Source organism: Haliaeetus leucocephalus, unplaced genomic scaffold (assembly GCF_000737465.1).
Source record: "Haliaeetus leucocephalus isolate CR32 unplaced genomic scaffold, Haliaeetus_leucocephalus-4.0 Scaffold2, whole genome shotgun sequence".
NCBI lineage: Eukaryota > Metazoa > Chordata > Aves > Accipitriformes > Accipitridae > Haliaeetus > Haliaeetus leucocephalus.
The window spans coordinates 10484678-10498986 of record NW_010972438.1 but is presented as its reverse complement, the minus strand read 5'-3'; the positions used below and the strand labels follow the sequence as shown (position 1 = coordinate 10498986).

At 39.0% G+C, this 14309-nt stretch overlaps 1 protein-coding gene across 1 annotated transcript in view; it reads right to left on the bottom strand.

Moving 5' to 3' along the window:
- LOC104835392 (chromosome unknown open reading frame, human C3orf67) overlaps positions 1 to 231 on the bottom strand; it is an 84319-nt gene extending 84088 nt beyond the window's left edge. Inside the window, exon 1 of the mRNA XM_010573345.1 lies at positions 211 to 231. Within this exon, the coding sequence (XP_010571647.1) occupies positions 211 to 231 (21 nt within the window). The remainder of the gene's footprint in view (positions 1 to 210) is intronic.
- Positions 232 to 14309: the final 14078 nt, after the last annotated feature.

The following is a 14309-nucleotide window of genomic DNA, read 5'->3' as shown; positions in this document are numbered from 1 at the left end:
GCCATTGGTAACACCATGCTGGTGTCCATTCTAGACCTGAGAGCATTAGCAGCTACCCACTATTTCATAACATCTCTGTAAAAAAACTGAATAATGAAACATTCCAAAACATTTCTGTAACTGGACTTTTTGCCCCCCAGAACAAGCTATTTTGAGTTCTCTCAGAGGTAAAATGAAAGAGGGTAAAAAATAGAACTATTTCCATTTTACCTGATACTGATTTTTGAACATTTTCCAGTTTTCACAGGCAAAAAATAGTTTCAGCTTCTCAATCAGTAAAGACACTTACAGACTACGCTGAAAAAAAAAAACCAAAAAAATTTATATAGGATTTGACATGAAAAAATCCTGTAATGAAACCCCACCACATTTTAAAAGATATGAATACTATTATGAAATACTTTTCATGAGTACAGAACGTATATCAACTGCATCAGAGTGCTATCACAAAGGAATTAAGATTAAAAAATATTAATATTGACACCGTCTTGGAAAGTGTTCTCTTCATGCATCAAGTACTCAGGGCTGCCTTTCCTTATATTCCAAGTAAAACTAGTAATTTTATGTCAGCTCTTACTTTTATCAATGAGGGCTTTCTCATGCTTTAAAAATGCTTTTAAAAAAAAATAATCATCTTTATACACATTTTTTTATCATTCTTTGTTATCGAGTGCCCACTGGAAAACATTACAGTCCATTAAAGAGGAGCTTAACATTTAATGTAGAAAAAGAGAAACACATGGAACAGCTGCAATAGAAACCACTCCATCTAGAGATATTTGGCAGAGACTTCTGAGACAAATTATCTTCTTTCACATTCGGCATTCTTCTTTGAGGATGATTAGTATAAGACTCAAACCAAGCACTTCAGTTATTTGAGGGATGCTAAAGTCAATGTGAATTAAGAGATGCGTGCAGTTGGAGAATCAGAACAATAGAAAGTGCAGGGACTGATACTGGAAGCCTCCCACATGCCTCTTTGATCATACTGAGTGTCTGCAATTTCACATGAAGTCAACAAAAAGTAAAGGGACCCTGAACATAAAAAGGTAGTAGTCAATCTCCAAAGACAGGTAGAACCAGTCACAAGAGACAACATGTACCTTCACAGTGAAAACTGAAAGTACTTGTCAACTCACAGAAAAATCCTTTCACAAGACTGTGTCTCTCATTTATTTGATATACTTTGTTTATGTTCATTGCTTCAGTTCAGGCACAGACTACTTAAAGAATTAAATTATTTTTAATTACCAGATTTTTTTTTTTGAGCCTGAAACCATTTTCTTAACAGATAAAAACAGTATGTTGACCAGGAGAATATAAGTATAGCTTCTCATAAAGAACAGTTTATCTCTCAACCAGAAAGTGACAAAAAGTTTTAATAAATTTTATACAAAGATATATGACTGCAAATGAACTAGATATTCATTGACAATATGCCTGAGTTCATACAGAATGTACACATTTAAAGGATTAGAGCAGCATTCTATTTTTAAAAGTATATAATCATTCATTGAGGAAAATATGATGAAATTTGTTGATTTTTAACCACAATTATTTTAATCAGCAACAATTATTTTAAGTCTTAAAGTTGTCTGTAAATAACATAAAACCGGAAAAAAAATTCAGATATTAGAAATTTTTTCCCATGTGTTGCCAGAAACATTAGTTCCTTTTAAAATTTTTGATAAGGAAAATGAAATTTAGAAGCCATAGCATTTGTAACAGGCCTATCAAAACCCATGATCAGTATTTTGATTGTATTACTTTAATACTACCACTGCACATCTAACACACCAGTTGTATTATTCTGCATTTTAGACCATTTTCTACACAAATTTCCCACTTGTTCAGTTGGCATAATTGTTTTTCTAAGAATGACTACATTAATAGCTATATTGAACTATTCTAAATTATGAACTAGACATTTTAGAAATGCCTTTTAGAGAAAGCACTTCTAAAGCATTACTTCCTTCTGTACATATTCACTTTACTTACAGAGCAATTGTTTTGGAAATAACAGTTCGTTCACTTTTTTGCCTGCAGCCCTATCTTTGCTATTATCTACAGCCTTTAAACAAGCCAGAACTATTCAAAATTGCATGATTCATGTCCTAGTGAGAAGTAGTGGCACCGAGGAACTAATCTCAGAGTGACCTACTGTTTTGATTCACTTTGCCAGAGCTAAATGTGAAGGACTGGTAGTGAGAGAGGCAGAAGTCATGCCCTCCTACGGTACATATTTACAATGAATGTATTACTGTAACTTACATGGTGAGCCACTTGTCCTTCTAGGACTAAGGATTTCACCATCTTCCAGTTTTTATTTCTGATTAATTTTAAGTGAAGGAGGTGCAAAGGAAGGCACTGCTTTTTCCTTGGAGCAAAACCCCTTTACTTACTCTAAAAATCAGTTCCAGGTCTGCCAAGCGTCATGCACCTAACATAACCCTCACATATGTTGCAGTTCTGTTATGCCTTATTAGATCTCAGGGAAAAATATTAAGACTAAATAAATGTGAGGGATCCTGGTAGAAGAGTCACTGTATGAAAAGTATAAAGTTCTGAGACTGAAAAGAATGACTCATCTCTTTCAGAGACTACTACTAATATTCTGGTCAGAAGTCCTCTGCTGACTATAATCATACTGTGTATTTTGGAACAAACATTTAGTGTGCAGTATGTAGTCATCTCCATTACCCTACCATCTTCCAGGATGGAAAGGCTAAAGCTACTTAGCAAGATGGACAGCTACAGTATTTGCAGACACTGCTGTAGTCAGAATTACACATAAGACATAGAAAGGAATACTTCATTTTCTGCGCTGTTCTCTCATCAAGCATACCTGGCTTTCATAAGAGCCAGTCCACTAATGGCAAATCATACAGGGTTTTGAAGGAAGATGCAAACAGCTCTGCACACAGTGCAAGTGGAAGCCATCTTGATATATTAACTTGGGTTCAATACTGTGCTAATACACTTTGCCTCTCAGCAGTGCTTATTAGCTTTGGCTTGACATCACTAATTTATCTCCACACAGTATTGTATGGAAATAGTTCTCAGTTGGCTCTGAGCACAGAAAGAACATATGTGCACTGGTAAAACATCATGAAAACACACACCTCTATCACACAAAAAACTTCTGCTACTGATTAATCCTTAAATTTAAGTGGAGGAAGCATGCATCTGAACTGAAAAGTTCTCATTCAAATGATATGCTTAAGATAGAAAAGATGATCAAATAGTTAAAGACTTTCATAATGGATCACAGAAAGTGTAGAGAGATACACAAAGAGATAACATCTAGGAATTATGTGGTAGTAAAAAGAAATACAAAAACTGTGGGATGATGAACACTTACCGAAGGACTGGAAATCTCATACCATCACTAGAAATCTTCATATTTCAAATTGTCAAATAAAGTTCACTCTATGATATGGCTTAAAATTTGTCACCAATGCAGTTGTTTTTTAAACTGACATACATATGGGCAAGCTAGGTTATTTACTAATTTGTAGAAACTATTTTATACACACTCAGAAAACTGATGACCCTTGTAACTATCAAATTCATAGCAAGATGGCTCTTCCTAACTTTAGTGAAAGGTAAACTAGACCAAAAGTTTGTAAGCATTTGTGTCCGGACAACTGGTTCATACTACAAAGCTGACTACTGCAAACATGAGTGAAATGTCAGTTTGTTTTTCTTGAAGGCAAGAAATACTGCAAGTCACACTGCACTGTATTTTTGCTCAAATATGGCTTACTTGTACCTTACCAATTTCCATTAAGTTACTACAAATGAAGACTAGAAATTACCTTTGCTACTAAGATTGGTAGCTACTAAAAACATTAAGTAAATGACATATTTGTCATGTAATTACTGAGATTATGTAAAGAGGTGCTTTCATTGTGCATCAGGTATTATTGTCTTTAGTTATAGTAACCTATGCTTAAAAACAAAAAGAGAGAATGGTCTGGAAAATTGATAGTTGCAATATTTTCCCCCTTTTCATCTCTCCTCCTCCTAGCCTCTCCAGAAATTCTAAAAATCAAGTGTGCTTAAAATCCAGAGGGACTATTTTAGAAAAATCAACAACATCTTGAAATAAAAGTCCTCGATTTTTTTGCATATTTGTCAAATAAATAGATATTTTATGACATCTTTATAGAATGCCATAAAGCACCAGTTCTCTCACTTTTCAGTCACAGATCAAACTTATTTTTTTATTGCCCTGAACCATGTACTTTAGTACATCTGTCCCACTGGAAATACAGGCTTAAAGTGTCAGTCAATGACAAACCATCAATATAGTTTATAAAGTTAAGCAACAATGAAAGATATTTATCTTTGAAAGAATAGATTCCTATCAGGATCTACCTTGTGAAGTCCTGATTTGTGCACTACCTTTGATCATTAGTTTTGCAAAGTAGCAGCAGTCCAAAGGGCCCTCTAATACTTCCATTCACTCAAACCACTTAGGACCCTGCAAAAATTCTTCCATCCTGTGATATCTGGTTATATATATTTTTTTCTTCAAACTACAATGTTTCACATTCAAGTATTTCAATAATATTTTGTGTTTATGTAGCCCCATGATTCAAACAATTGGTCCCTAGTAAGTTACAAGCAAAACAGTATTTCACAAACTGTAAATGCAAACAGACCTTCATGCTTCTTTCAATTACTTAATACTAAACACTGTTCTAACCCCAAAGGAGACAGGGGTAGACAGACTCATGCAGTCCTAAAAACCTTCATAGCCATGGTTAGTCCCTTGACTTAAGGGGGACTATTTACGTAAGTGTATGAATACATTTTTCTGATCAACATCCCAGTGTTGAAAAAGCTGTGTTTATTTAAGATTTTCTATTCCAAAGTCAAACTGTGAAGCAAAATGAAGTGAATTGCACCTACTACTCATTCACATTGAAAAAAATGACACAAATACACTATTTTTGGCAGGGAACATAGGCTTAGACCCAAGACTGTTAATACATATAACTCACCGTCATGGGCCCAAAGCCAGTGCTGATTTATGGGAGGCTGAGACACACCAGAGAAAGCAGTTAATCACTGATGAAGGGTTTTAGTATCTTCCAGACAAATGAATTCCACATATTGAATATTTAAAGCTGGGTTTGTAACACTGCTATATATTTTCTCAAAATACAAGTTAACATAATAAATGGGCAGAAAGACCATTAATAAACTATAGTAAGACTACTGGTGTTCCTATGTGAAAAGCAGCACAGCCAGCCTTTACACATAACGCTCAGAATTAAGGGGGGGGGGGGAGGAATCAAAATCAAGCTTTTCACTTTTTATAAAAACTCGATCATAAACCGTATTGACACAAGGCCCACGATTCAAGCACCAGCATCCCCGCAGACCCGTTTCCCTGCACCGCTACGGCGGCAAGGCTGCCTCCCTCAGCGCCGGGCCGGCTCCCCCGCACCTCCGCCGCCGGGGCTCTCCCGTTCCGCCACGTCCCCACCGCTCGCCCAGGGAGCTCGGGCCCCCGCCGCGTCTCACCTGGGCGAGAGTGGCTGGGGAACGAAACCGCACCTACCGAGGGGGCGGGCCCGCCGTCAGGCGAGGGGAAGGCGGAGGCGGGCGGCCGGAACCGCTTAAAATGGCGGCTGGCGGGGCGTAGCTCGGGCGATTAATCGGTCATGGCGGGTGGTCGTTACCTGCGTGTAGCCGCGCCCTCGTCCTTTAATTCGGGTTCCGTCGTCGTCGTCTCTTCCGAGGATGAGCGGGGTACTGATCTCCTGGCGGTGGCCGGACTGCCCGCGGGTCACTAAGTGAATAAAACCTGGCCAGAGCTGGCACAGAAGGCTGCGCTGGCTGGCTCCCTCACAGGGTGTTCCTCGGGGCACCCAAGGTGGAGGGTGGCCGTGTGAAATGGTGCTGTGTCACCCAGGCCCCGTGGAGGTGTTTTCAAGTGCAAATGTTGCTGAGAACTCAACTCCTGAGACACGTTTGCATTTACTCTTTAAAGCTTCTTTGTGTAAATTGGGTTTTTTTTGAAAAGAATGTAGGAAGCTATGAGCCAGAGCAGCCACATCAAAGTCCTCGGTTTTTAAGGAATTTGAATGCACTTGCAGATGTGGCATTTTTCTCTAAGAGAAGGAAATGAGAAGGACAGCCCCATTAGTTTAACAGGGCTGTAAAGAAAGAGCAAACACCTCCTGATGGCTTCAGAAACCTTTGGGAAGAAGGTCACAGGGAACCAATTTGATCCTGGTATTTATAATGAGATACTAGGCAAAGAAGACGTTTCCTTGAAGTGACAGCTTATTTGATCACAGCATTTCTTTGTGAAAGTTTGTAGTCTTTTCTCAAAAAAGTAATGGAATACTGTTTTCTTCCTCAAAGTGCATCTTAATGTTTCTACAAAGAACAGTTATTAAGAACCCTTTAACCCATCACAGCATGATGAAATACATGAACTGAAAATGCTGAGCCACCAGTGGGTCCTGCCGTGCCTTGGCCCACCGTCACCCTGTTTACCTTCCTTGCTTTTGCTCCTGAAAGGTACTGTCCTGGTTTTGCCAAGGAAGGGAATGAGTTAAATCAATTATAAGATGTATTTAGCTTTCTCATTTTACCTTGGGATTTTCAAAGAAATCACATCCAGTGTAGTTTTATCATACACTGGATTACACTGATTAGAGTTCTTGGGTACTGGAGATAAGGAAAACAATAATACTAAAACTGAGTTACAGGTTATTAAGTAAAAACAGTTAATAGGACAAGGACAAAAGAGAGATGACAATAGCAAAAGAAAGGTTAAAAAACTATTGGGAAGTTCTGTAGCTAACAGAAACTGCATAGTTCATTATATACTGTTTAACCTGAAGCCATCTTGAAATTCGTTACACATAACTCTGTATCTAAAAAGCCCGAATCCTTTGTGACAGGAGTTATGCTAAGACCTGAGGAGTTAAGAAATTCCAGTTAAAGACAGAGATTTTGGCTGAGGAGCCTAAGTTACAAAGGCATATGAAGCAGCCAGCTGTGAGTGTAACATGTGGAAGCAGCTACCTGCCTGCTTAGGGCAAAACTAGGCTGCACAAGTACCCTTTGCCAGCTGCTGGAGAAAACTGGTTTTAGATGTACTGTGAAGGGAAATTTTTTCCCTATGTTTCTTCCGGTTTATAGAAAAAAACCCATATCATTTGTTGTAGATACTATGACTCAAAAATTGCAGGTAAGGTAAAACTAGCAAGGAACCTTCTGTCGTTAAATTTGGCCCATCTATGGCCTGAGCCCATTGTACTTCCAAGGTCTGTTTTGGAATTATGGTAATGCTGGACACACTGTAAAAGTAATGATCAGACAATCAAGATGTTTGTTATACTGACTTCTTTAAGGTTGTATCTGTAGATCAGCTGCTGTTAGTACCTGCGCTGCTGAGTTATGCATTTTTCTTTGGCTAAACATTTTAGGCTGCTGTGCAGTGTACATCTACTAAAGCCCCGGAAAGGTATGATGAGTGTTAAGCAAGCGCTTGGGTAATAATTTGGGGAAAACTGTGAGAACTCATATACATTTATCTTCTAATACAACCTTTCTATGTTCTGAACTTAACTCCTTACATGTTTCAACATATTTCAGTGAAGAGATTTTTACTGTATCTTGGAGTAAGAAATTGGAACATATGGACATCCCTTCTTCTCGTAAATGCCCTAAGCACAAGGTGTGGTTAGGTCTCCTGTCTTAAATTAAAATACTAAGATGCTAGTAGCATCATGCTGGGAACTGAATTGATTTAATTTAGGAGAGTATTCAATATGCACTAGATACTTGATGTGTGATATTAAACCCAGTCATATTTAAAGGACCCCACTGACATAGCTTGGGCTTATATCCATAGGAATAGTACTGTAATTTCCTTCATCCATTCCTGACTTTGCCTTATTGCATACCATTGCTTACACTTGGAGCAGCCTGCCCGTTGGTATATGGCAAGTGGCCTCCCTTCCCTCCTGCGTAAAGCTCCATTTCAGCTCTAATGACCATTTGCCAGTCAGTTCTGTATTGTATTGTTCTGAATTGGTTTTATTTATGCCTTTTTAGACTGTCAGTTCATGTAGTGTGGAAATCTCTTGTCTTTCTAGTTCATAGTGTATTTCCTAAAATGCCACGTTATGTTTTGAGAGCTGTATAAATTATAAATACTAGTTAAGCTAAGAAAGAAGGCACCCAGGCATCCTATGACATTTTCTGTAGATCCTTCTTGCCATTATTGACTTACAGGGAGGGGAGACATCCTGTGCCTTGTTGCCTGCTTAGCCTTCACTTGGTAACAGCTGCCATGGAGCTGAGGCATATTTGCCCCAGTGCCAGGCCGATCTTCATTTCCTTTGAGCATTTTTCCTCAGCTAGTGACCTTCGGGTGAGCGTGTTTGCCAAGATTACGTCATGCAGGGTAATTTAACTACGTGGTCACCATTGTATCCACTACCGTTTGCGGATCTCTGAAAATTTTCTAGCAGAATGCTTCCTCCTTCAGCCATGTGCATGAACTCTGAATTTTGTCTCTCTATATTAGTTGTTTTGTTTCAGCTTTACAGTGTAGAAGGAGATTTTGTCTAATGTCTTTTATAGTTTGTTAATGCTTCTTTGATTCAGAGAATTTTTGAAAAGGATTAAAGAAAAACAGCCTCTGGATGACTGGTGGGAACTTTAAAAAGCATAGCCACTCTTCTCTGTCCAGTAAAGCCATTAAATGATAAACTATTGATTTTTCTAATACAATTAAGTTGCCAATGATTTCTTAAGAAATCATTCTACATTTTCTGCATTATGCACTCAGCACATTATCTCTTGTAAATCAACAATAGTGTTCTCAGTCTGGAATGAAACCATCTTCATGCTATTCTCAGAATGAAACCATCTCCACACTAGTCTCAGTACTGCAGAGGATTTCGCCTCTGAAATGAACTGATGGCCTTTATCAGTTTGATTGTGATGTGTATTTATACAATAACATTTTAACCACTGTAATTTGCTATTATTGGGACATTCTTAAGGCAGATATTTTATCATGCCTAAAAAGTTTTAATAACTTGCATAGTCAAGAATAAAAATTGCAATTTCACAAGCAGCCTCATGATTCAGGGTTAAAATAGATGGCTATCTGGACTCACCGAGGAGTTTCTTCATCTCTCCATCACACAGATTATACAATGGAGAATGCCATAGAGTATTTCCTCTGAAGTAGCATGAAGTATTAGAAGGCAAGATATTGGTTGTGATGGGTCAAAATGGTCCCTTCTATTCTGACATTTCCTGTGTTCTTTTGTGCTGACAGGTAAATAGAGCCTTTATTCGTTCTGATTACTGTGGGGGTTTTTTTGCTTTCTTTCCACTTTTTATTTTATTTTTACTGACAAGATAGAAAAATAAGTCAGTATATAGTTTGACGTTGCTCATCCAACTTGTCAGATTTTTGTTTAGTGTTTTGATACTGTGTTTTCATTTATTTATTGTTCATGTTGTTAGGGTTTAAGGTTTCTCACAGTATGCACCACATATAAATGCCTCTGTTGTGATATCTCTTAAATTAATCTTTTTTAATTGATGTTGGGTTTTGCAGAAATGCAAGTACTTTCAAATAAAACTCTTTTCACATTTGGAATACAGATAAACCGACAATCCCAAAGACAAATTTTGAGAAACGAAGAGCATCTGCAGTTTTCAATGATTTCCTTTGGGCTGAGGCACTGGATTCCATACAGCATTCTCCATTTTGGCTTTATGAAATTGTTCAGTGAACAAAAGTCTTCCCAAAGACAGATTTCATGCAGATTTGTGCCCTAAGTTCCTCTAGTCTAACAACCTCAACTTTCTTGGTCTCTTGTGACTCCCTTAAAGCAACAACCCCACTTGGCTTTCCTTTTCTTCTATAATATTTTCACATTCCTACATCTCTTGTCACTGATCCTGTATCTCGTCCAGTTTCTGTTTTCCTAAAACTCTTCTTCCTCCAGTGCAGAGCTCTCAGATGTCCTAAGTCCTCTATGTGCTTTTTCTGCTCAGCAGCCAGAAAAGAAACTATGTTCTGTGGTTTGTCCAATGAAGTGGATGTGCTGAGTGGACAGCCAATAAGTGTACATTAGCCTGGCAGCCACCAAAAAAAATGAATAGTGGCTTAATTCTTCCCACCTTTCACTAGTGGCAGCTTTAATAACAGCTGTTCTCTGCCCTGCTGTTGATTTTCATTAAACTTGCAGGAATGTGATATCTTAGGATATTCCATACAAAGTAAGGCTAAAAAATGTTACAGGTTTCGAGAGGAAGATCTTGAGTACTTGCAGGGAGTACTTGACCTAATGTCTTACATTTCTATGTAATACAGTATATTCTGGAAGTTGACTGACTATGGCCTTTTGTTCATATCTTTGCCCTGTGTTGTGGTTTAACCCCAGCTGGCAACTAAGCACCACACAGCTGCTCCCTCACTACCCCCCTCGGTTGGAGGGGGAGAGAATCAGAACAGCAAAAGTGAGAAAACTCATTGTTTGAGATAAAGGCAGTTTAATAGGTAAAGCAAAAGCCATGTGTGCAAGCAAAGCAGAACAAGGAACTCATCCAGCAGAAGAACACTTCCTCTCGGCAGACAGATGTTCAGACATGTCCAGGAAAGCAGGGTTCCATCACGCGTAATGGGTACTTGGGAAGACAAACACCATCGCTCCCAACGTCCCCCCCTTCCTTGCTCTTCCCCCAGCTTTACATGCTGAGCATGACGCCATATGGTCTGGAATATCCCTTGGGTCAGTTGGGGTCAGCTGTCCCGGCTGTGTCCCCTCCCAGCTTCTTGTGCACCCCCAGCCTATTTGCTGGTGGGGTGGTGGGAGAAGCAGAAAAGGCCTTGACTCTGTGTAAGCACTGCTCAGCAATGACTAAAACATCCCTGAATTATCAACACGGTTTTCAGCACAAATCCAAAACATAGACCCATACCAGCTACTGTGAAGAAAATTAACTCTGTCCCAGTCAAAACCAGCTCAACCTGAAATATAAATCAATTATGTGTTATGACTGAGTAGTTGGTTACCCAAAACCCCAACGTGGGTAAGATTAAAGTTGTGTTCCTCTTTCAGATACAGTGAGCTCTATGTTGTGTTGTAAGCAGAGTGGAAAGGACAGGGGCCATGTCATAGATAATTTCTTGCTGGATTTGTTTTAAACAAGTTAAAACAAATGTTTCTACACATTTCTAAGAGGGAGCTGACAAATTCTTTTGTTACGAGGAGAGCATGAACAAACCCAAACCTACTGAAATGAATGTGACAAGCCTTCTATAAGTTTATATGCTCACTTGCAGAGACTTTGTAGTAGGCAATGTGACATAAATACATTGCTCCTTTCCAAAGCATGAATTCTGTATGACTTAAACTGATTCCTCTTAAAGAAAAAAAAGCAACATAGCTTGAATTACTCTAACTTTCATTTTAAATTAATGAACTAAGTGTTGTGGGTTACCTGTGGAGGAGGAGCCACCTTCATAGAGGATAGTTTGTGGAGAGGTACATTTATTTACTTCTTAACAGTATGCATTGCTAAGGTGAAAGCACACGATGCTTTTGTGTTTAGTGATGATTTGAGCTTTCATAGAGTTTTAGCAGAACTCTGCTAATATAGTTTCTATGCTTTCATCATTAGGTGTTATGAATAAAGCCAAACAGATGGTAACTGTAGACAAATAGGCTTTAGGGAATTGCTAAAATAGGAAGAGTTTTTCAGTCTCTACAACTTCTGTTGTGTACCCCTGGATTGTGTAGAAGCTTGGGATAGAGACCAGAGTGATTTTAGTGTGGGAGCATTTTCTCAGCTCAGGGGGCTGTGCCACAGAGCAGAAGAATTTGAGATGCCAATCACTGTGTACAGTAATACTACATTTTATTATCAATTCCTTCCTCCATATTTCCAAATTCTTCCCAAGAAGATATATCCCAAAGTATCAACTGTACGTAGGACAAATCAAACTGGCAATAGTTCAGGAGATAACTGTTCACAGGAGTCCTGCACACCGGTGACATCATGATGATATGAAACTCTGTGTTTATTGGCTCAATTCTTCATGAATGTCATTATGAACCTGGGAAAAGAGATCACGTTTTTACCTTGTCGCTTCCCTGACTGAACTTTTTGTTCTTTTCGGAGCTTACTGCTGAAGATACGATTTTCTGACTACTATAGAATGTGCTGCACCTTGATACAATGTGAATCTAAAGACAGAGAAGGTGGGGAGGTTCTTTGTCCCTGGGTAGCTGCTGAGATAAATAGGGTTACTCAGGTCCAAGTGGTGATGGAATTTGGTTTAGCTCAGCAGTGGCAAAGATGGGCACTGATGTCACGTTTGCCACTAATAGAGGTTTGGATTATGAGCAATGAAGGTGAACTGGGCTGGATAAAAAATACAGCACCTGGCATTTTTGCAAACAGTCTTTCAGCAACTTGTCTTTTTGGCCACTGCTCAGCACTGATTTGATGGAATACATTGAGGATAAATCCATGGGGACATCTTTGATAAGATAACTCATTTTCTAAATAACAAAATGCAATTGGACTCCTCTAGCTGGACTGTAGTTGTGGATGTGACTTGGCATCTCTTAGGGAAATTAGAGGTAATGCTCATCAGAAAGAAAGTTGCAAAGTGAGTAAAGAATGATGTAAAGGTCTGAAACTACAGGAAACACTGCAAAGTTGTTGAAGGGGGAGGTTACAGGACAATTTTAAAGGACTGGTTGTCTGACTAATCTTTTTTGGTATTTTTGTTAATATCATTGTCCCACAAAGGAAACTTGTACTCATAAAATATACAGATGACAGAACTCTGAACAGCAGCACCCTGTCAGATAGGAAGAACTGGATGAACTTAGGGCCTGGAGTAGTCCAAATCAAATGAAATTCACTGCTATGTGGTGCAAGGTCATGCATTTGGAGACTAATAAGTTGCAAGCTCATGTATGGGAAATGACTGAGGAAGCAAAAGAAGTGCTGAAGCTAAAGAGCAATGTTGGCAAAAGGACAAATGAGTATAAACCAGTCATGAATACAATTAAATTTGGAAACTAGAAGGACATTTTTAGCTGTCAATGAACTAAAATTCTGGAACAGCTTTCCCGTGAGAGATGTGGGGGCAAAAATAATTCTAATGCCTTCAAAACCATGTGAAGGGGTTATTATGCTATGGTGGCTTGAATGAGGAGCAGACTAGACTTCAAGAGGTTCTGTCTTCTTTTAAGAGTAAGTTGTATATCAATTCAATTTCTTGCATATTTTTCTCTTCATTTCTTGTGATTAAGACCTCAAGACCTGATCAACATCTAATCTTGGATACATATAAAAAAAGGGAAAGTATTAAACCGTATGTAAATCTTTTTATTAAAGACATTAAAGATGCCTAGTAAATTATTCTTACCTAAAGGTTCAAAGTCCTGCTTATTCCTCAAGCCTTACATGTAGCTTCTACTGCTAATTCTTTATTTAATAAAAATAAAAGCAACAAAACAACTTTCTTTGCAGAGACATCTCACCACATGCAAGTTTGTGGGACATCTGTTTGCTCTGAGGAGAAGTTGGATATTTTAGAGTAACTGTTTAATACAGTCACAGTGTTTCTTGTAGTGTGTGCCACCACTGCAAAATTAGAGTGAAGGAACAAAAAATGCTTTGCATCTGTCAAGGCCAGCATGCCTATGTGCAGAGATCACAGCAGGGAGAACAGGACAAGCCAGTACAAAAAGCTTCTTTGCTCTTGTATCCTTTTAAAACGTTCTTTTTACATTTCAGCCCCTTGCAAAGAGCCAGACCCTCATTTGTGGCTGTAAGGTGGTATAAAGGCTGTCTTTTGTGCCACAAGTACCCTGGAGCCATCCAACTTCTGCAATTCCTAGTGAAGCCTCACCTCCCGTGATTTGTCTGCCAGTGTCCACAGAGGCTGTGCTGACAGCTCGGGACTGCAGCACATTTAGGGTGTGCTGGAAATGTCCCGTTTCCTGGGGCAGTGTAAAATCTGCAAGGAAGGCTGCTTGCCAGTGACTGGCTAACAGGCTTTAGGGCTGCTTGAAGCCATCGGAATAGTGAATGGCAGCTGGCATGCAAAGCGGGATCAAGCTCAATGGGGGGGAGAAGGGTTTTTCTGGATAGAGCCTTAGGTGATTGGGACGAGAATCAGGCCTCTGTCTCCTGTGGCTTCTGTGCAAGATGCTGCAAATCGTGTCAGCATTTTCCCTTAAGGATGAGTAGGAATGCTTTGGGGGAATACTCTGAGGGTCAGTCAACAAAGT